The 22,457-nt window shown below is 45.3% G+C and overlaps 1 protein-coding gene across 1 annotated transcript; it reads right to left on the reverse strand.

Moving 5' to 3' along the window:
- Positions 1-19: 19 nt before the first annotated feature.
- Lrrc41 (leucine rich repeat containing 41) lies at positions 20-22,347 on the reverse strand. Its single transcript, XM_057785283.1, has 10 exons — positions 22,149-22,347; positions 18,926-19,012; positions 17,904-17,974; positions 8,274-9,408; positions 4,142-4,402; positions 2,409-2,573; positions 2,220-2,318; positions 1,185-1,307; positions 851-926; positions 20-756 (listed from the first exon to the last, which is right to left on the reverse strand). The coding sequence occupies exons 1-10, from the start codon at positions 22,345-22,347 to the stop codon at positions 537-539; spliced, it is 2,436 nt and encodes an 811-aa protein (XP_057641266.1). The 3' UTR covers positions 20-536.
- Between the last annotated feature and the right edge of the window lie 110 nt (positions 22,348-22,457).

The following is a 22,457-nucleotide window of genomic DNA, read 5'->3' on the forward strand; positions in this document are numbered from 1 at the left end:
ATAATCAATAAGGGCTGCATGATGTTTGCCCAAAATTTATTTTATAAGAAAAACTTTTTTGGTTTAAAAAAAAAAAAAAAGAAAGGAATAAAGGCATGAAAGGGACTGAGGCCTGGGAACAGACTGGTAAGCCCAGAAGGGAAGAGGCCCGGTGGTGGGCATTCCTATGCTTCTCTAAAGCCTGGGTGTCTGCTTGAGGAAGGAGGCAGGTAGCCCCACGGCAGGGGTAAGAGGCTTTCCTCAGTGAAGATAATGACCTATAACCTCCTGGCCTGTGGTTCCCAGGGTACTGAGTAAGTGGCCCCAAAGCCTCTGAACTCAGCTGTGGGAATGCCTTTGCTGGACCTCATCAGGGCCTCCAGGACCTCAGTGCAAGGGAAGATGGGGAAAAAACAAAATCAAACAAAGGAACAAAAAACTAGACAAAGTGGCAGAAGGAAAATGACAGAATCAGTGGTTGGGGATTCTGGGCAGCCCATGCCTCAGCCCCTGCAAGCTGATGGTACTGAGGATGGGCCTGTGAGGTATGGGCCCCATCACATGGTGCTGACATAATCTGCAAAGGCCTGGGATGAGTCCCACGAGTCGCTAACCACATGGCAGGTAGCTCGGAGCCGCCGGATTGCTTCCCTTGCTGTGACTGCATCCTGGTCCAGCCAGTTCTGGAAGAGGCGTAGGTGACCAAATGCCCCACGGCCCCAGCGCTCCAGTCGCTTGGCAAACTCCAGAAGCCCATCTGGCTTGATGCAGTTGGAGCTGGTAGGGGTGAGAAGGATTAGATACCAGGAAGCAATTAGGCTTTTGTCTATATCCCTTCCTCCCATCCTTTCTCCCCAAATCCCTAGCATACCTGATATCCAGCTGACAGAGAGAAGAGGAAGAATCCTCTGAGAAAACATCTGCTAGGGCCAACAAGCCAGCATTCCCTGGAGAGAGGGAAGGGTATACTTATTACCTCCACCCAGAGGAGGGAAACAAGGGCATCCTATCCCAGCTCCATCTTGGGAAAACCCTAGTTAGTCCTAGCAGTTCTGAAGACCTAGTACTCAAATATCTACATTGCAGTTACATCTTTCTCAGTGAAGTAGTCGATACCTTTACCCTAAAAGCCTATGGTCAAAGGCTGGTTCCCCCCTCCCTCCCTCCCTCCCTCCCTCCCTCCCTCTCCAGGGTCTGGTTCCTACCCAAGCGGTTCCCTGGGAGTCGAAGGCCCTTCAGTGTAGAGTTGCCCTTCATAGCAGCAACCATCTCAGGAAGAAATTGGGCTGGGCGCTTTTCAAACAGACGGCAGAAGGAGAAGGTAATCTCTGTCAAGAGAAAGTACAGTATTTGGATGAGAAGTAGGGCTGGTGCTGACCCTCCTGCCCCACGTGGTTCTAGCAAGGTGTGTGAACATTTTTATACCTACCTGAAAAGAAGACTAATCTGTGAAGTCCCAAGCAATGTTGGAACTCAATCAAATAAGATACTGAGCCTATCTGCTGGGAGGAACATCTCTGCATGGGCAATTTTTCAATCTACTTCCTCTCTGTAGCCACTGATCCCGTTGCAGGGATGGAGATCAGTTAGAGGTGAGAACCTGAAGGGAAGGTGCCTCAGTAGCACATTTCTCCCCACCAATTCTTTGTTGTTTTCGTTTTTGAGACAGAGTTTCTCTGTGTAGCTTTGACTGTCCTGGAACTCACTCTTTAGGCCATTCTGGCCTCAAACCCACAGAGATCCTGCCTCTGCTTCCCAAGTGCTGGGATTAAAGGTGTGTACCACCACTGCCCCACCCTCTCCCCACTATCTCATTTTCTTTTCTTTCTTTTTTTTTTAAATATTTATTTATTTATTATGTATACAATATTCTGCCTGTGTGTATGCCTGAAGTCCAGAAGAGGGCGCCAGACCTCTTTACAGATGGTTGTGAGCCACCATGTGGTTGCCGGGAATTGAACTCAGGACCTTTGGAAGAGCAGGCAATGCTCTTAACCTCTGAGCCATCTCTCCAGCCCCTGCATTTTATTTTCTTAAAATTGAACGCACCCAGGGTGCTACCACCATATCTGCCAGCCCCTTACAAAACAAAACAAACAAAAAGGAAGGTCATACAGGCTCTATATCCTTATCGTCAAGAAAGATATAACGACTAGAGAAGAGCAGTGGTTTGCACACAGAAAAAGTGACAGAGCTATAGTGAGGTCACAGGAATGCCAGGTCCTAGATTAGGATCTTACCTTGAAGGGTCAGATTCTGTAGCAAAAAGAGCACCTCACTCTGACAGTCTGCAAGATTCATATCATGGAAGCTCAGCCTCTTCAGAGACAGGTTGTATTCTGGATAGGAGGCAAAAACCATGGGCAGTGGGGCTTAGTTTTCTAGGGAACAATGGTAGGTCCATACCTACCCTCCTTTACCATTCCTACCTTTGAGTGTTTGCAACACGAGCCCAAAATCCTGGGGAGAGGCAAAGGTGGCACTGTCCAGTGACAGCTGCTGCAGAGAACCTGAGGCCTTGAGAACAGAGCAGAGCAGTGGGGCTGGCTGAGCCCCTCTTGGAAATCCCATCTCCAATTGCTCTAGGCAGTTTTCTGTATGATAGGAAGAGGAAATTCCAATTAGCTATCTGGACTTCACTTAAAAATACTATGTAGACTGGTAGTGGTGGTGGTGTGTGCCTTTAATTTAGTACTTGGGAGGCAGAAGCAGGTGGGTCTCTGGGTCCAAGGCCTGGTCTACAGAGCAAGTTTCAGGACAGCCAGGGCTACACAGAGAAACTCTGTCTCAAACATATGTATTTTATATGTGTACCACTACTTGGGTGTCAGGAAAAGACTTGCAGTAGTTAATTCTATCATGTGGGTTCCAGGGATCACAATGGAGTTTCAAGTCTGAAAGCAAGTGGTTTTCCATGCTGAGTCATCTCACTGGCCCTCTTCCTCTACATACAGTAGACTCATTAGGAAATGGTTTGTTTATCTACTTATCCACCTATCATGTGTCAGACTTTATGCTAAGTTCTAGAAGTGGACCATTAAATATGAAATCAGGGTAGATGGCTCAGGGGTTAAGTATTGGCTGTGTGTGAAAACCTGGGTTTGGATCACCAGAAACTATATAAATGATAGGTCTGTGGTGGCCACACCCCAAATTCTAGCACTGGAGGTGAAGACTAGTTGTTCTAGAACTCACAGAGATCCATCTGCCTGTGCTTCTCCAGTGTTGGGATTAAAGGCATGTGCCAGCACCATCTGGCTTTTTAAAATATTTATTTATTATGTATACAATATTCTGTCTGTGTGTATGCCTGAAGGCCAGAAGAGGGCACCAGACCCCATTACAGATGGTTGTGAGCCACTATGTGGTTGCTGGGAATTGAACTCAGGACGTTTGGAAGAGCAGGCAATGCTCTTAAACTCTCAGCCATCTTTCTAGCCCTTAAATTTTTATTTATTTTTTTGGTTGTCCTGTGATTTCTACAGTGATGCACGCAAACACACACACACAAGCTGTCCCGATTTCCACAATGATCCATGCATGCATGCATACACAAAGTAACTAGAAAATTCTTAAGGGGTTGAGGAGGGATAGAGGAAGATACCCACTGTCAACCTGTGGCCTCTACATACATATGTACACGTGCACATAAACACACACATACAGAGCAAATGCATAGTGCTGCCAGAAGGGACATAACAGGAGACAGAAATGTAAAGCAGGGCCACTGGATCTAGTTAGATTCCCTTTCTGAAGATAGCTGTCCTGGCCATGCTCACAGCAGTCCCCAGGTCTGTCTAACCTGAGGTTATTTTAAAGAATGGCAGCTTAGGGGGCTGGAGAAATGGCTCAGTGGTTAAGAGCACTGACTGCTCTTCCAGAGGTCCTGAGTTCAATTCCCAGCAACCATATGGTGGCTTACAGCCATCTATAATGAGACCCGGCGCCCCCTTCTGGCCTGCGGGCACAAATGGAAGGAATGCTGTACACATAATAAATAAATAAATCTTAAAAAAAAAAAGAATGGCAGCTTATAAAGGACAAACATTACAATGACAGCAGGGTTGAATGGATCTACAGTTGAAGTTCCCTTCCTCTACCCAACCAAACACAACTGTACATATCCCTGGAGATATGTATATGTGCGTACACATTGCTTTACCTGGTATTTCCTCATCCCCAATTATGTGGCTAGGGGCCCCAGCATTCTCTGGTACAGCAGGGTTGTCCCTCTGGCTTGGGTGGTCAACACGAATAGACAGGACCCGCAGCAGGGGAAGAGCTCGCACAATGGCACGCGTCAACTCCAGGATGGGCAGTGGTGAGAACAGGTCACTGAGATGCAGGGCACGGAGGCGGCATCCAGCCTGGCCTGACAGAGCCCGCAGGCTGTCTAGCAGGCGGAAGATATTAGAGCCCAGGCCTATGGAAAAAGAGATTGTTACAGATGTGGGAAATTTATGCAGAATACTCAGTGAAAGTTTTGTATTTTCTATTGATTACTACCAAGTATTGAGTTTTGGATCGGATTATCAGATTTTTAGTTTTGATATAAGGCTTTAGACCTTAGACTTTCTGACACTATTTCTCCAGGGTTAGGGTCATGGATGTGTACCACCATCCCTGACTGTGGATCATATATTTTTGAAATTTGTATCAATTACTCATCTATTTTCTCCTTTCCCTCAGGTAACTAGCAGATTTCTATCTGCTGTAGGGGCTTTGTACTCTAGAGTCATCAGGGGAATCTCAAAATAGGATAGGATATGGTTGTGCTAATAGTTATACTGTAGACTCAGAGCTGCACAGGTATCCAGATATAGGTTCTAAGTAGTTTCCTAAAGCTGCATGGCCTTGAAGGGAGGGAATTTTGGATAATTGAGTCTTATCTAGGAGATATCAACTCCTGAGTGGAAAGGGTCTCAGGACATAGCTCCAGAATCATGTACTGGGACCAGCATTGTGAAGTCTTGAAAGCTAAGCTGTAGAGAGCTTGATCTCACAGGTCATGAAGTGCACTGAGAAGTAATGATGGCCCAACCCAGTGTATTGTAGGTGGGAATGGCAGGGGAAAAATGTAGACTGGATGCATATTAGGTCAGTGTTAGAGCATGCGCCTAATGTGCCTGAGTCCTTGGGTTTGGTACACTAGACAACAAATAAACCATTTTCCACAAAACTAATACAAAGAATCTAAAAAGGTACAGTATCTTACTTGGGAATCTTAAATAACTCCTAGGAACCAAGTTCTTATTGTGTAAGCTGCTATTGATTTATTTATCCAATTAAATTTTTTTTTTCCCTGACACAGGGTTTCTCTGTGTTGTCCTGGCTGTCCTGGAACTAGCTCTGCAGACTGGGCTGGCCTCACACTCACTGAGATACACCTGCCTTTACCCCCTAAGTGCTAGAATTAAAGTCATGCACCACTGCTGCCCAGCTCATCCAATTAAATTTTAACTAGCATTTTTTCCCCTCCCTCAGATACAAGGAGCACATAGTATTCTTGTCCATATAGCTGAAAAACTATAACAGGAATCAAGGAAGCAAGAGTACAATGGATATGTAAAAGGATGCATACTGAACAATCTGGCTTCTCAAATTCAGACTTTTGTTTTTGTTTTTCAAGACAGCGTTTTTCTGTGTAGCCCTGGCTGTCCTTGAACTCAGATCTGCCTGTTTCTGCCTCCTGATTCAGTTTTAAAGAAATATAAAGGAAATGGGGAAGAAATTGTGGCAAAAAAAAAAAAAAAAAAAAAAAAACCAAAACCATTCAGAGGCTTGAAGACTGAGCTCAGGTTCTAACCTGGAAGACAAGGTATGTAAAGCATGAAGAGCAAGCAGGAGTGAACATGGACTGAACAGGTCTGTAAAATTAAGAGGTATGGTGGTGCATGCCAGTAATTCCATGTGGGAGACTGAGGCAGGAGGGTTGTGATTTTGAGGGCAACTTAGGTTATACAAGAAGGCCGTGTGTGTGTGTCACATTTTCCCAAACTAAATATTTTGACAATGCTGGCCTTAAACTCCAGATCTTCCTCCCTCCACTTTCTGAGTACCACCATGTTGTTAGCCTGTCTTTGAATGAACAAAAGGATCAAACTACATGTTTAAAAGAATACTTGTGTAGTGCAAACAATGGATTCTATGAAGGAAGGACTGCTGAAATTAAGTCAAGCGAGGAGTAGTAATAACCTGAATTAAGGATACAGATATAAAGAAATGAATTTGGAATATGTAAAAGTAGGGCCTAGTGGCTAAATATAAGGGAAGAGACAGAATTTTGGTTTCTTTGCACAACTGATCCAGTTGTAATGCCTTTGAGAGGGGGAGGATCAGTGGTACAGTGGTAGTGTAACCAGGCTGGAAATGAGTTGGAAGGGTGACACCTAGAAGTAAACCAAATAAGTGGATCTGGATGTTCAAAAAAAGGTAGAGCTAACGTCTCAAGCCAAGGGAGGGGTGGTATTAGCACCAATAGCCACTGAAGCTGCAGGAGTAGATGGAGTTGTCCAGGAAAGGTGATCAAGTGGGAGAGCTCTGTGAAACTGATTGAGATATTGGGAGTATTTCAGAAAAAAAGTGTTTTGGGTTTTTTTTGTTTGTTTTTCTTTTCTTTTTTAAAACAGGATTATCATGGAATTCACTACATAAACTGGCCTCAAATTCAGAGATCCACCTTCAGCTCAATCTCCCATGTGTTGGGGTTAAATGTGTGCACCACACTTGGTTTAGGAAGGAATAAATGTAAGACGAGGACTGGAAAAGTGCATGTGAAATGTAGCAAGGAGGACTTCGATGGCCTACACTCTCCTCTGTGCACTGCTGAAGGTGTAAGTGAGGCCTGAGTAGAGATAGTCGAGGTGACCCATCTTGGAGGAGAAATGGAATGTTGGTAGAGACCTGATTTAATGTTTAGGTGGTGGGAGAGGCAGTAGAAAGAAGCAGTACAGTGATTTGGAAGATTAGAATTTTGAAGTCATCTGGGCTTGAATACTGGCTCTACAGTTTCCTAAGCAGGGTTATCCTAGGCAAGTCAATTGTTATAGGTTGAGACTAAAAATTAGTATTTTGAGTCGGGCAGTGGTGGCGCATGCCTTTAATCCCAGCATTCAGGAGGCAGAGTCAGGAGAATTTCAATGAGCTCGAGGCCAGACTAGTCTACAAGAGCTAGTTCCAGGACAGCCAGGGCTGCTAGAGAAACCCTGTCCAGAAAAACAAAACAAGGGCTGGAGAGATGGCTCAGAGGTTAAGAACACTGGCTGTTCTTCCTGAGTTCAATTCCCAGCAAGCACATGATGGCTCATGACCATCTGTAATGAGGTCTGGTGCCCTCTTCTGGCATAGAGGTGTACATGCAGAGGAACATTGTATACATAATAAAATAAATCTTAAAAAAATATTTTGAGAATATTAAAAGTCAGATATAGACTAAGTATATGAAAACTAGAGCATCTGAGAAAAAAGCCTCCGTAGAAAAGGAAGAAATTTAGAGTATGGGGAGTTAGCTTCAGATAAGGCTGTGTATTCTGAGGTGAAGAAGAAAAGGTTGAACTCAGAATTAGGCTAGTTGAGGGAGTTCATGCATGACCTTTCTTTGTGAGGTTGTTTAGTAAAGGAGAGTTTGGAACTGGCAGATTAGTTGCAGATAATGAAGGGTATTAGGAGGCTGATGGCCATGAATGGTACATCTATGGTTTCTGTAGTAGTGCTTAGCAACACAGGTAGTTTTGGCCAGATTGTACATTTTGCTGACAGTGTATGATCAAGTGGGTAAGGGCAGAAGACTGTCTTGTAGGTTGCTGTTGTTTTTTCCCCTTTTAAAACCTGGGTAGTTGCTCTGATATGACTAGTATGATATAAACAGGGTCTACACTGCCTCCTGTATCTAGCAAATGTCTTCGCCTCTCAAGAAGCCTTTCTTCCAATTGTATTTTTTTTTTCCCCTGAGACAGGGTTTCTCTGTGGTTTTGGAGCCTGTCCTGGAACTAGCTCTTGTAGACCAGGCTGGTCTCGAACTCACAGAGATCCACCTGCCTCTGCCTCCCGAGTGCTGGGATTAAAGGTGTGCGCCACCACCGCCTGGCTCTTTCTTCCAATTGTAAAACCATATTATGAGACCTCATTTTTCTCTTCTAACATTAACAGTACGCCAATTTATTTGTGTGTGTGTTTACCTCTTGCCTCTGTGAGACACAAAGGAACACATCTCTACTTCCCTGATTACACTCCCCACCCTGGATTAGGCACATTGCCAGAGATCCAAGCCCAGACCCGTTCCTTCAGGTGCTCACCATTGTAGGAAAGTGTAAGGCTCTCCAGTGATACCCAGGAGCTCAGCAGGTGGCACAGTGTCAGAGCTGCCTCTGTGGAGAGAGGAACTGTGAACAGCTCCAAGGTGGAAATGCTGCGGAATCGCTGGGATGTCTCCAGTGCTGGGAGCCCCAAACAGCTGGGATCTGATCCATCCAGAGCTCCACAGGCTACTTCCCCAATCTCCATCTCTTCACCATCTTCCTTCTCACCAGCCACAATAAAAACAAAGTCATATAGGTCTTCAGACTCTGCACCAGACCCCTGGCGGGTGCGGCCACCCTTCTTCCCTGCAGCTCGTTTGAAACGCTTTAAGGGCTTAGGCTGAGAGGCTGAGCTTGCTGGAGCCCGTTTGGATGATGTAGAAGATGAGGCAGAGGAGGTGGCAGCTGGACCAGAGGATGGCTGCTTGGTGCCAGAAGCCTCATAAGAGGTGGCTGGAGGGTTCAACTCCCTCTTAGAGTCTGTCCCGCCTACTGCCAGGCTTTCTTGTGTGCTGCGGCGTGTGACACGAGTGGTAGGTACAGCCCTGGGCACCTGCTTGACTTCACTCTTCCGCCGGGTGGCCATCAGTGCTGCAGCACATCGCTCTGCTGCATCCCGCCGAGGCCGGCGTGAGCCTAGCAATAAGGACCCTTCATCTCGGGATGGGGCCCGGCCTCGGGAGGCTTCACCACAGAGGCGGCAAGGCAAGCTGCCAGGGCCTGGCTGCCAAAAGCCAGCACTCATGGTGAGGATAAGGATGAAAAGGGCTGACTCAGGCACAGGCCATGAGTACAGCGACACTTGGCTAACAGCTCCATGGTGAATGAGCTGATGCAACAGCTGTCGCAGTGACTGCTGAGCAGCCACATCAGAGAAGAGCAGGTGGCGGAACTTGAGGGTATGCAGGGAACTTGCCAGGGTCTCTAGAACCCTGCGGTTTGGCTCAGCCACTAGCTCAGTTGCTCCCTGCAGCATATTACAGATGGTGAGCTGTCGAACATGGCGGGAGCTATGCAGGAGAGGTGAGAAGCGCTGGTCACAGAGGCGCTTATCAGAAGACACATCAATGGTTCCACGCAGAACATGGGAAAAAAAAGCTTCCATAAACTTAGCTCGCCAACAAGTCACACTCTGAAAGCAAAGAAAACAGCAGACATTTGTCAAGTGCTCTCTTGGTTTCCTTCTAGTGGCAAACATTTCTGAGCACTCACTGAGTTAGGCATCAGTCTAAGTAAATTACAAATTCATACTGGTTGCCTCTTTTTTTAAATATATTTTTAATGGTTTATTTAACTTTATTTTGTGTGCATTGGTGTGATGGTGTCAGATTCCCTGGAACTAGATCTTCAGACAGTTGTGAGCTGCCATGTGGGTGCTGGGAATTGAACCCGGGTCCTCTGGAAGAGCAGTCAGTGCTCTTAACCACGGAGCCATCTCTCCAGCCCCCTGGTTGCCTCTTTTTACAAATAGGCAAGGGTCACAGACAAAGGAATGTATTTTAGTTCTTTCTGTAGGGTAAATGTATAGTGTTCCTTGTCTGAAAATGGTAATTTTTTTTTTTTTTTTTTTTTTTTTGGATTTTCGAGACAGGGTTCTCCATAGCTTTTGGTTCCTGTCCTGGAACTAGCTCTTGTAGACCAGGCTGGCCTCGAACTCACAGAGATCCGCCTGCCTCTGCCTCCCGAGTGCTGGGATTAAAGGCGTGCGCCACCACTGCCCGGCTTTGGAAATGGTAATTTTTGTGTAAGCCTGTATGCACAGGTTTAGAGAGGGCAGAAGTTGTACTTCAGCGTTGCTCCTCAGGTGCTGTCCACCTTTTCTGGTAAGACGCTCTTACTGGTTTGAGGCTTTGGGTTAGGCTGCTCGGCCATCAAGCTCAAGGGATCTGTTTCCTCCCCGGCACTGGGATTGAAAGTATGCACTGATGGAGCTGGTGTGGTAGTGAATGCCTTTAATCCCAGCACTTGTGAAGCAGAACCAGGTCTGGTCTACATGACTACAGGATAGCCAACAAGAAAAAAAAAAGTGGGGGGTTGTAGGGATGGCTTAGTGGTTGGGAGCACTTAGCTGCTCTTGGCAGAGGGCCCAGTTTCCATCCCCAACATCCACATGATGGCTTACAATATTTGTAACTTCTGTTTCAGGGGATCTAATATCCCTGACTCATGTCATATGCAAGTAAGTCACTTCCCCCGCTCCTTTCACTAACTTTAAAGAGCACCACTATACCTAGCTTTTGTACGTTCCAGTACATTGAGGCCAAATGATTTGATATTTGAGGTAAGTGCAAGTCCTGTGAACTAGCAATCTCTAATCTTACAGTGGTGGTGGTGGGGTGCACTGAGATTACAAACAACTATGTTGCGTGGCTTTTACAAGGGTTCTGGGAATCCAAAGAGGTCATTGGGCTTGCCCAATGAGCACATTACTCACTGAGCCAGCTCCCGGGGCTTCTGGGGATCAGACTTGTGCTTGCAAGGCACTTTACTGATTGAGCTATTCCTCAAGCGTAGCAGGGTCTTTTTTTTTTTTTTTTTGCGTGCATATTGAGTGAGGATATCTGAAACATGCTTTAGGACATTTTATTAAGTGTATATACACATGTAGGTTTGAGTGGAGAGGCCCAAAGAGCGTATTAGATCACCTGGAGTTGGAGCTGCAGGTGGCTGTAAGCCTTTATTAGGAGGTAATGTTTGGCCAATGGACCCAGTTGAAATCACAATCCTGTGAGTGCTGGAAATCAAGCCTAGGGACCTGCATATGGCAATCAATTGTATTACTGACCCCAGGTGAAATAATAACCTAAACCTGGAGAGAGAAGCACAGAAGTCACTGGTTACTGTGCAGGTAAGTGGTAATCAACACTTGGACCCAAGAAATCTGGTTCTAAGGAACAATCTCTCTCTGTATATGTGTGCATTCCCATGTATATATGTATGTTCCTGTGGCTGTCAAGGTTGACATTGGACATTTATGATGTCTTCCTTCACCTTATTAAGGTAAGGTCTCACTTGAACCCAGAGCTGATTTGACTAGCAAGCTTAGTTTGGGATTATAGGCAGGTGCCATGCCCATCCAGTATTTACATAGGCACTGGGGAATCCAACTCCATTCCTGAACACTTGTGCATCAAAGACTTGTACCTGCGAAGCTATCTTTTTTCTACATTGTCTCACAACTAAGTCATACTCCTTTAAATTCTTAAACATTTGATTCTATAGTTTCACCTCAATTTACTCAGTAGTACACCCGCTTTGTTCAGCCATGTACCATCTCATGCCTAACCACTTACTTAACTTTTTGATGGCTTTAACCCCAGCACTAGGGAGGCAGAGACAGGCAAATCTCTTGAGTTTCCGGCTAGCCAGAGCTATATAAGACCTTGTCTCAAAAGAATAATTTGCAAGCAACTTCAAGAAGTTTACAACTTTATAGGTAAATTATAAGGCTATGAGAAATCTGTACAGGATTGTGATCTAAGCTATTGTGGTTGTTTCTGCATGAGGAACATATAGGTGAGATGGCTGGACTTTTTCAGACCTGTTGAGGAAAGTGTAACACCTCAAATGTGATACCTGCATGAGCAGCATGAGACAACTAAGAGAAACAAGTACTCCAGAGCCACACTGCTTCAAGCTAGGTGTGTTACTAAGTACAGTTACTAACTTCCTTTGGGAGGACCTCAATGCACCTATTCAATCATCATAACAACTATACCAGGAGTCACTGTAAAGGTTAAATGTGTAAAGTTATAATGATTATCTCAACAATTCATGAATTCTTACACAAGCAGAAGTTATTCTACTGCTACCTTTTAGAATATGGGCAAGAAAAATCAATGCTGAAAAATATCTGATAACTCCTTATGCAGGCTATAGCACAACACTACAAACTGAATTAAACATCTTCTTGCATGGGGGTAGTGGAAATGACTTAATGCAAATAAGATGACATTTTCCACCCTGGCTGTCTTCCATGACCTGGCAGCTAGGCACCAATAGAGATGGAAATGGTGTACAAAAAAGGGAGGGCTAAATATGTCCTTGTTATCATCAATAGATGTTCAAAGATATTGCCCATCTTACTTCTGCATGCATTTTTATTTTTGTTCTGCTGCCATTGAGAAAGGGTTTGTAGCCGGGTATAGCACACACCTTTAATTCCAACACTCGAGGCAGAGGCAGGTGGATCTCTGAGTTCGAGGCCAGCCTGGTCTATAAATTGAATTCTAGGACAGCTAGGGCTTGTCTTCAAAAAAAGAGAAAGGGTTTATAGTTTTGTTACCAAGACTGGCCTCAAGATCACCAGATGTGAATGACTTTGAATTCCTTATCTTCCTACCTCCACCTTTTTAAAAAATGTAGGTATTACAGGCATGCTTTCATCACTACCCTCATTTTCTCTCCCTTGTGCTTTGCTTACGTTTATGTTTCTTTGCACAGTGCCTGAGAAAGTAAAAAGAGGGTATTGGATCCCTGGGACTAGAGTTACAGTTTTAAGACACACGATGTGCATGCTGGGAACTGGACCTGGGTCTTCTGTAAGGAAGGCCAGTACTCTCAACCACTGGAGCATCTCTCCACCCCTCAAAAAGTCCTATTTAATTTGGCTCTCCTACTGTTGTGTGTTTACTCTCACAATGATGTTTTGCTCAATAAGCAAAGCACACCTGATCCTGTCATGAACACATTTAGCACACCTGGAACTACCATCGGCTGGTCCTGTTGGTATATTTTTATTTTGGACAACCTCATAAGGGCTTTATTCATTCACAGCATGAATCCCATGCAGTCAGCCTGGGCACATACCATGCTCCCCCCTTACTTTGTTTAATAAAGGTAAACAATCTTTAGGCGTTCAGGATGACCTAATTTTGTTAAAGTTGTACAATATGTTAAATGCTAGACTATTACATATCCTTGGAAGAGAAAAAAAGGCAGTTTTTCTGATGGCAAAAAACTGATTTGGAACCAAAAATCAGGTGTAGGCAAACTCTGGAGTACATGTATAATGTTTTATATTTGTTTTTAAGACATTGAGACAATTATATTATACATTTAAATGTTTTTATTCTTTCTTGATGCAGCCTTGCACCACCATACCCAACAATTTTTAGAATGATTTTATTGTTTGAAGATAGAGATGTGACAATTCCTCCATAATTGACTATTTTCTTGTTCTAGAGATGGAACCCTGGACCGTACATATGCTAGGAAAGGGCTCTACTAAGTCAAACCTTTAGTCTTTTAAATTGTTTCTAGTGTTTTTGATATTAAACTGAAAATCTTGGAATAAATAAATCTTCATGATTATGTCAACTTTTACATGCTATGAATTTTAAGAGGCAAAATTACAAACAAAACACCAGCAGCTAGACCTAGTAGCTCTTTAATACCAGCACTTAGGGGACAAAGGCCTGTGGAGCTCTGTGAGTTTGAGGCCAGTGTGGCCTACACAGTGAGACGTCTCACAGAGCTTCATGACTTTATGTCTATGAAGGATCCATACTAATCTGTACTACTCCAATTTTGGTGTTCTTGTTGCTGAAATAAGCACAAAAAGTAAAATTTCTAGTCAAAGAACTTGAATATTTCAAAGGCTCTTGACTTAAACTAGGTTGTTCACTAAAGAGTTATAACAGGGCCAGGTACGTTGGTACAAGCCTTTAATCCCAGCACTTAGTAGGCAGAAACAGGATGATCTCTATGAGCTTGGTAGAGCCAGCCTGGTCTACATAGCAAGTTCCTTGCCATGCAGGGACAGAAGACCCTGCCTCAGTAAATAAATGGCCAGGTGGCAGTGGCACATGCCTTTAATTCCAGTACTCAGGCTGGGCAGTGGTGGCACACACATTTAATCCCAGCATTTGGGAGGCAGAGACTGGTGGATCTCTGAGTTTGAGGTCAGCCTGGTCTACAGAGTGTGTTCCAGGACAGTCTCCAAAGCTACAGAGAAACCCTGTCCCGAAAAAGGAAAAAAAAAAAAAATTCCAGCACTCAAGAGGTAGAAGCAGGTGGATCTTTGAGTTCAAGGTCAGCTTAGTCTACACAGAGCAAGTTCCCTGACAGCCAGGAATGTAAGACAGAAACTCTGTCTTAAAAATAAACAAATGGGCCGGGCGGTGGTGGCGCACGCCTTTAATCCCAGCACTTGGGAGGCAGAGGCAGGCGGATCTCTGTGAGTTCGAGACCAGCCTGGTCTACAAGAGCTAGTTCCAGGACAGGCTCCAAAACCACAGAGAAACCCTGTCTCGAAAAACCAAAAAAAAAAAAAAAAAAAAAAAAAAACAAATGGCTGAATGAATAAATAAATGTGATAGTTTTTTAAAAACCAATAAAACATTAAAGCACAAGTTGCAGGCATCTCTGGCTGATCCTAAGAGTGATATTTGTAACAAAAATTAACATGAGAAAATTTTACTTTCCTACTTATGTTTTTTATTTCACTAGAGTGGTGGGGGTTTTTGTTTGTTTGTTTGGCTTTTTAAAGAGGATTTCTTTGTGTAACCTTGGCTGTCCTGGGACTCACTCTATAGACCAGCTGGGCCTCAAACTCACAGAGATCCACCTTCCTCTGCTTCCCAAGTGCTAGGGTTAAAGGCGTGCACCACCACTACCTGGCTCACTGAAGTTTTTTTGAAAATAGGGTCTGTCTCACATAGTGAAGGTTGGCCTTGAAACGTGATGTGTAGCTAAGGATAACCTTGAACTCCTGATCTTCCTGCCTCCAAAGTCCTAGAGCTGGAATAACAGTTATAAGCACCACCATGCTGGAGACTGAACCACCTAGGGCTTTGAATATACCAGTCATATACTATAGCAACTAAACTTTATTCTCATTCCCTATTGGTGCTGTCTGTATTTCTGTAATGTGTCCAACTCTCTGCTCATTTTATTAGGATATTCATAATTTCCTTATTCTCTTAAATTTTTTTTAAATTTTTTATTTATGTATTACTTTTTAGGTATGAGTACTCTGTGCATGTAGTACATGCCCAAAGAGGGCACTAGATCTCATTATGGGTGGTTGTGAGCCATCATGTGGTTGCTAGGAATTAAACTCAGAACCTCTGGAAGAGCAGTCAGTGTTCTTAATTACTGAGCCATCTCTCCAGCCCCCTCTTAAATTGTTTGTGTGTGTCTGCTCATCCATGGAGGCCAGAAGAGGGCATCAGATCCTCTGGAGCTTCAATGGGTTCCCGAAGAGCAGCAAATGTTATTAACTGCTGAACCGTCTCTTCAGCTCTTCATATTTTTGTTTTGCAAACAGTGCTTCAAATGCTGCCTTCCAGTTAATCATTTAAAATTCATTTATGGAGGCTGGAAAGACAATAATTATAAAGAAAAATCTTGGGGCTGGAGAGATGGTTCAGTGAGTAAACACTGGCTGCTCTTCCAGAGGACCTATATAAAGTTCCAGCATTCATGGCTACTCTAGTTCCAGGAGATCCAAAGCCCTCTTCTGGCTTCTACAGGTACTGGTACACATATACAAGATAAAAATGAATCTTAAACAACCAGAACAACTTTAAAACATGTTTACGGTGTTGCTATTTCATGTGATTAAGCAAATCTCTCTCCCTGTCTGGATTACAGAGTCTCACACTTGCTAGGCCTCTATTTTCTGATTAACAAACGGCATTCTATTCTGAAACTACATGTCAAGCTACTTACTTGTTTTTAGTTGTTTTATTATTTTGTTTGTTAAAATTTCATCTTTAGTTTACATAGTTATTATCTAAACATAATGTAATAGAAACATACTAATTTTTCCAGATGGCTGATCGGTTGATCCTTTATTTCCCTACTACTTTTGTTTTCAAAATATCTATTGCATCATACAGATCTCTAAATAGAACAGTACTACATAGTTTTAAAAGTACTCTTGTTTTATGAGCATTGTCCTTTGGATCTAGCATAGTGCCTAGAACTAAGCAGTAGTCCATAAGTGGCTTTGGCAGTGACTTTATTTTATTTCTTGTCTTTTTTTTTATTATTAGTTAATTTATTTATTTATTAGGTATACAATATTTTGTCTGTATGTCTGCAGGCCAGAAGAGGGCACCAGACATCATTACAGATGGTTGTGAGCCACCATGTGGTTGCCGGGAATTGAACTCAGGACCTTTGGAAGAGCAGGCAATGCTCTTAACCACTGAGCCACCTCTCCAGCCCTGTCTTCTTTTTTTTTTTTTTTTTTTGGCAGTGCTTGCTGGAGATTAAAACTGGTATCTCATTTGTGCTAGGCAAACACCCTTTGCACTGAGCTATACTTCCAAATCCTCACCAGATATTTTTAAATTATAGGTGAGATGAAGGCTATTTTTGTGCTAAAATAGGAATCAGAAAAAGACATCTGGAATAGGTATGTACCAAATCAGAACTTCTGCGTAAGTAACTGATATCACCCAGCCTAAGCCTCCCTATCTTCTGAAATGATCTGAGCCAATAAAACTAAACAATAAACCTCTAGAAGATTGAGGTGTTGGATAAAGAACGTTTGTGGCACTTGGTCAGCCATAATGCCAGTGAAATACCGGGAGAAAGTATGTTTCTCTATCTCTGTTTAAGAGCTCCCATGATTTCTATCTGAATTAGTGAACTGAATTTCGGGACAAAAGGAGTCTTACTAGAAACTCTGCCCAACCCTTATCATATGATTTTGAGTTCCCTGTGTGTCCTTAACATCCTTGTATCAAGTTATTAGCCAGACTATTTGAATACTTAGTAATGAAATGTTCATTACTTCTGAAATTAGCTCGCTTTATCACTAATGATCTTAAAGCTTCACCTTTAGATTTAGCAAAAACTTATTCTTTTAGAGTCAAGTCTACTAATCCGTAGAAATAAATAACAGAAATAACATCTCATATTTCAAAGGTGACTCAAAAAGTGTGACTTTGACTTTTTTCTTCCATATCCCAGGGAAAGATAGCCTGACTACTGCAGAACCAGGCAGGACTATCCTCTCCCTTGTCCTATACACTCATAAAACAGGGTACACGATGAGTAGCTTCAACCACTGTTGACTAGCCATTAATTGTTTTTACGTTTATTTGTATGGGTGTTTTTCCTACATGTATATCTATGTACCACGTGCATGCCTCATGCTCAATGAGGCCAGAAGAGGGTGTTGGGTCTCCTGGAACTTGAATTACAGACAGCTGTGAGGTGCCAGGTAGGTGATGGGAACTGAATCTGGGTTCTCTGCAAAAACGGCCATGTTCTTTACTGTTGGGCTATCTCTCCAGACCCCCCCACCCCAATTAATACTTTTTAAGCCAGATGAATGTACCAAGGCCTTGCAAACTGAATTTTTATACTTAGCAAACATAAACCTTTGGGTTTTTTTTTTTTTTCTTTTTTTGCTAGCTTGACCACAGCACCAACTCTGCCAAAATTCAAGGAATCTTGGGTCTGCATTCCATTGTGACCACCCTTTCCTGTGTACCCTGTAATCATGGTAAACAAATCAATGCTAAATGCCAAATGAGCCAAAACATATCACCTGTGCTCAGCTCCCAAATTCAACCTCTGTATTACAATAGTTCCCAGTTTGTGTCTGTATGTCTACTTGCTTTTACTAGTCAAGATTAGTCTAGAGTTCTTCCTGGTATCTTAACTTACCTCCAAACTGGAAGGCCTCGTTTTCATCAGCTCATCCCAGAGTCGGCGCCAGATGGCCTGAGTGGAGAGACCTGTAGGAAGAAGCATCACAGTTGGCTGCCTGCTGCCCACCATGAATGAAGTGCATCAGCCTTTCATATTGTCCTCTGGCTTCAGAGGACCACTGCAACTAGCTGAAGAGTTAAGAGCACTGACTCTAAGGACAGACCATCTAGATGTGAATATTAATAAACTACTCTAAAGCTATACGGTCATGGCAAGCTAACATATGCTTCATAGGGCTGTTTAAAATGATTGACTAGATGAATTTCTCTGGGTAAAGTACCTAGGACTGCTTGGCCCATCAAGGTTACATAAATATTAGATGTTAATTGATCCAATGAAGAACAGCAGTTTGGTAAAATAGAAAAACTAATGTTCAAAAGTTCTAGTTACAGCTTGTTTTTGTCTTAGAGTAACAGGGATGGTATATATGTGTTATAAGACAGTGTAGGAAATAAGAAAACAGATGTGAAGATGTACTTTAAAAAAGATCTATTTTTTTTCGCGTGGTGTGTGTTTTACCTGGTGTGTATATTGTATACATGTCTGATGCCCACAGGAGCCAGAAGAGGATGCTAGATCCATGGAACTGGAGTTATAGATAGTTGGGAACTGCCATGTGGGTATTTTGAGTCCCAAATCCAGGTTCTTTCCAAGAGCAGCAAATGCTCTTAAACCACTGAGCCATCTCTCCAGTCATATGAAGGCGCTTTTTTGATTTTTTGTTCTTTGAGACAGGTCTCACTATGTAGCCTTGGCTGGTCACTCTGTAGACCAGGCTGGTCTCAAACTCATAGGGGTCTGGCCTGCCTCTGCCTCCCAAGTGCTGGAATTAAAGGTGTGTGCCACCAGACCTGGCTAAGGCACTTTTTTAAAAAGCATGAAGTTCTAACTGGGTATCAGGTGTAAAAGTTACCTTAAGTACAATGTGGTGCCTTGTTCACAACCACTGACTGAGAAAGAGGAAGACAGACACTTACCTTTTTTGAGGGCAGTTTCCTCAATCCTCTCCAAGTAATATATATTGAGCAGAGGTAAGATGCTTTGAAGTATTGGACCTGGGAGGGCTACAAAAACCAAAACACAAAGTTTACTATCTTAAGGCAGCTGGAAATTCAGGGGAAAGGGTGAGTTAAACACACTGACCTGCTCACTGAGGTCAGTACACTTCTGCTTCCAGTATACTGTGAGCTAGTACCTTCCTATGAAAACTAACGATAACTTTTGCTCTCTAAACCCATTATGCCTTAAAAACAAAAACAAGTTTTCCCCTGTATTCTAGAAGTGGAGGCAGAAGGATCAGGAGTTCAAGGCTAGCCCTGACCATGAAAGTTTCCCTACTACAATCTTTGGTTGCCTTACTTATTCTCCCCCCTTGTCCTCATTACAAAAAGCAGTGCTAATCTTAAGAAAAAAAGGAATGGAAAGGTTAAATAATCTGTCCAATACACAATTAACTGTATGAATCAGGATTTGTTCAACTCTCTAAAGTCCTTTAGTTTATTATACTGTCTTAGAACTACAGAACTTGGGGAAAAGTGATATTTGTTTTGTTTGAATCAAAATATTCTAGCATTTGGGAAGCTGAGGCAGGCCCCTCTAAAAGTTTCTCACTGGAGTCAAGCTCTTACTGGATGGCTATTGACTTATCTAGCCCACTAGCTGTTCTCTTGTCTCCTCTCAACCAGGAACAATGAAGTAGTGACAGGCCAGCCTCAGACAGTCCTCCAGAGCCTCCCTCTTTTCCTTTCCATGTTGCTCCCCTGTTCAGTTCTCCCCTCTCACATCCACAGGAATTCTCATCTTTTCTATCTACAAACTCTACTGTTTGTTTCGTTTTTCGAGATAAGGTTTCTCTGTGTAGCTCTGGCTGTCCTGGAACCTGCTCTAGACCAGGCTGGCCTCCAATTCATAGAGATCCACAGGCCTCTGCCTCCCAAGTGCTGGAATTAAAGGCATCTGCCACCACCTAGTTTTTTGTTTTGTTTTTCTGGTTTTTTTTTTTTTTTGTTTGTTTGTTTTTTGAGACAGGGTTTCTGTGTGTATCTTTGGTTCCTGTCCTGGCACTCACTCTGTAGACCAGGCTGGCCTCAAGCTCACAGAGATCCACGTGCCTCTGCCTCCCAAGTGCTGGGATTAAACACGTGCGCCACTACCGCCCGACTTCTAGCTCTATTAAGAATTCTTCTTTGCTTCCTTCTAGCTTATACTTTTTTTAAATTTAAAATTATTTCTTTTTAAATTTTTATGTGCATTGGTGTTTTGCCTGCATATATGTCTGTGTGAGGGTGCTGGATCCTGGAGTCACAGATGGTTGTGAGCTGCCATGTGAGTGCTGGGAATTGAATCCATGTCTTCTGGAAGAATAGCCAGTGCTCTTAATCACTGAGCCATCTCTCCAGCCCCCTACTACTTTTTTTTTCTCAATTGCTTCCTTTCTGCAAGTGGGGGCCTCCAAACCACTCATCTCTTCTAGCCAAGATTAGCATCTCAGACCTTCCAGGCAAATGCAGGCTTCCACATTCCCAGGACTTCTCGGAGCCTTACTCAGCTCCACTGAAGCCTTTCTCCCATTCACCATGGGGTCAGCCTGACCTTTTTCTGTTCAGTTTGGCACAGGGCCTCCACAATCTCCTACACTCACACAGGGCCCGAGGACTTCTTACCCCTCTCCTCTCCCCCACCCCCACCTAAGGGAAGGCACTTGGGCCTGCTCTGCACTGGTAGCCTACTCCAAGCACAAAAGGACCTGCCTGACCACTCCGTGGTAAGGCCTTACAAAGTACTCTGGAGCCTCAACCCTTCAAACCAGCCTCCTCATGGTTTACCAAAACCTCAACTTCAATTCTTAACTGACCAGGGTCTACCTTCTGCCCAAGATGTCACCATCACCCTTGGGGCCTCCTGGGGTAACAACCCCCACACATTCCAAGGCCAGGAGTTACCTCTCTCCTCCCCTACCTTCCATTTGGCCCGACCTGTGCTTTCATCCAACTTCAACCAGACCTTACACTACCACCATTCTGTCAGGCCCATGGCCTCCCTCTCTGAAGCCAGGCCTGACTCGGGCCCTAACTTTCTCCTTAACTCTACTAGCACTTTGCACATCGTCGACCCTTTCTCCTCCTAAGTTGCCAGGCCTCCGGCCCGCGGTAGCGTCCTGCAACAGGACCTTCTTGAGACCATCTGGTCGGGGCGCTCCAGGCCGCTGGCCTTAGCTCTTCAGTGTGGCCCGCCTCGACATGGTCCAGCCCTTTGGTTCTGGACGCTCTCGGGCCTGAGGCCTCGGTTCCCTCCCATTCGGACCACGGCTTCTTCCCCATGACGCGTCTTATCCCATTCGGGCTCATCTGCCCGGGATACCCTGGCCCTTGCCCGGCCTGAGGCCTCCTGGGCCCTTCCCGCCGACCGGCCGTCCGAGCCTGGCCTTGCTTGCCGAACCTGCCCCGGGCCCCTCCACTCACTTTCCACCCTTCTTCGCCGCCCCGGCCCATGCACGGGGCCTCCGCGCTACCTGCTCTGCAGGCGGATCCGCAGCTCCGTTTAGCAGTGAGGTCTGGGGCGTCGGTGCGCTCCCTTCAGCTCTTGGGCCGTCAAACAGGCCACGGCGCCCCCAGCCTTTCGGTCTCTCCCCCAGCCCTTGCTCTCCACTCGGCTGCCTCACCCCGCCCATCCGCTGGGCTTCGGGAGTCTTGCTGCCCCGGGAGGACCCGGCCGACAGCGGAGGCCCTGAGCCGTCAGTTTAGGTGGCTCCGGGCCTGGCCTCCTTGCCCCAGGCCGGGCCTGCCAATTTCGGCCCCTGACCCCCGGCAGCCGGGCCATCCCTGCCCGTCGGTTCGACATCCGAGACTCCTCGGTCCAGTTCTGCCCAGCCCAGTGTCAGTTCCGAGCCCGCGGCTCCGGCCTGCCAGTCCGGCCCCTGTCGCTAGGGCCCTGCCAGCTTTGCCCCACACCGGGCCTTCTGGCCTCGCCCCCCGCGCCCCCCGCGGCAAGCCGCGGTTCGGGTCCACTCGCTCGCCTGGTTCCCGTCTTCACTCCGTCCAGCCCTGTCAGTCGAAAAATTCACGCTCCGACTCAAGAATCTGACTTCCAGTGCCCCGGGCTGGGCCTTGCCCCGGGCCTCTCGGCCTCGCCCCCCGCGCCCCCTAGCCGCTGGGCCGCCCCCGCTCGCTGCCGGAGGTAGCCCCTCACTCCGCCACTTACCCCACACCCCGCTCTCCAGAACCCCCATATGGGCGCTCACTGCCCGCCCGCACAGCTCGAACAGGGCGGGGGGAGCGCTGGGGCCCGAGGCCGAGCTCTTCGCTGGCGCCGCCTCCCGGGACGTGGCCTCCATGGTCGTTGCCGCCGCTACCTCACAGAACCAGCAACTCCGGGCGCGCCAGGCCTCGGGCGCCGCCATCTTGGGGAGGTGCGCGAGCCCGAGGGTGGCACACGCAGGCCGCCATCTTGAAGAGGTCAGCCCTTAGGACCGGTCCATATGTGTTATAGGTAAGAACAGGATTTACGGTA

Source organism: Chionomys nivalis, chromosome 11, assembly GCF_950005125.1.
Source record: "Chionomys nivalis chromosome 11, mChiNiv1.1, whole genome shotgun sequence".
Taxonomy (NCBI): domain Eukaryota; kingdom Metazoa; phylum Chordata; class Mammalia; order Rodentia; family Cricetidae; genus Chionomys; species Chionomys nivalis.

What these genes read in the sequence shown, in the direction of transcription:
- Lrrc41 (XM_057785283.1), bottom strand. Translation starts at nt 22,347, where the DNA reads ATGGCGGCGCCCGAGGCCTGGCGCGCCCGGAGTTGCTGGTTCTGTGAG. An exon ending in CGAGGCCTTCCAGTTTGGAG is followed by an intron (nt 9,409 to 17,903) that starts GTAAGTTAAGAT and finishes CTTTGCTTTCAG; the next exon opens with AGTGTGACTTGTTGGCGAGC. An exon ending in ACAGAATCTGACCCTTCAAG is followed by an intron (nt 1,308 to 2,219) that starts GTAAGATCCTAA and finishes TTCTCTTGACAG; the next exon opens with AGATTACCTTCTCCTTCTGC.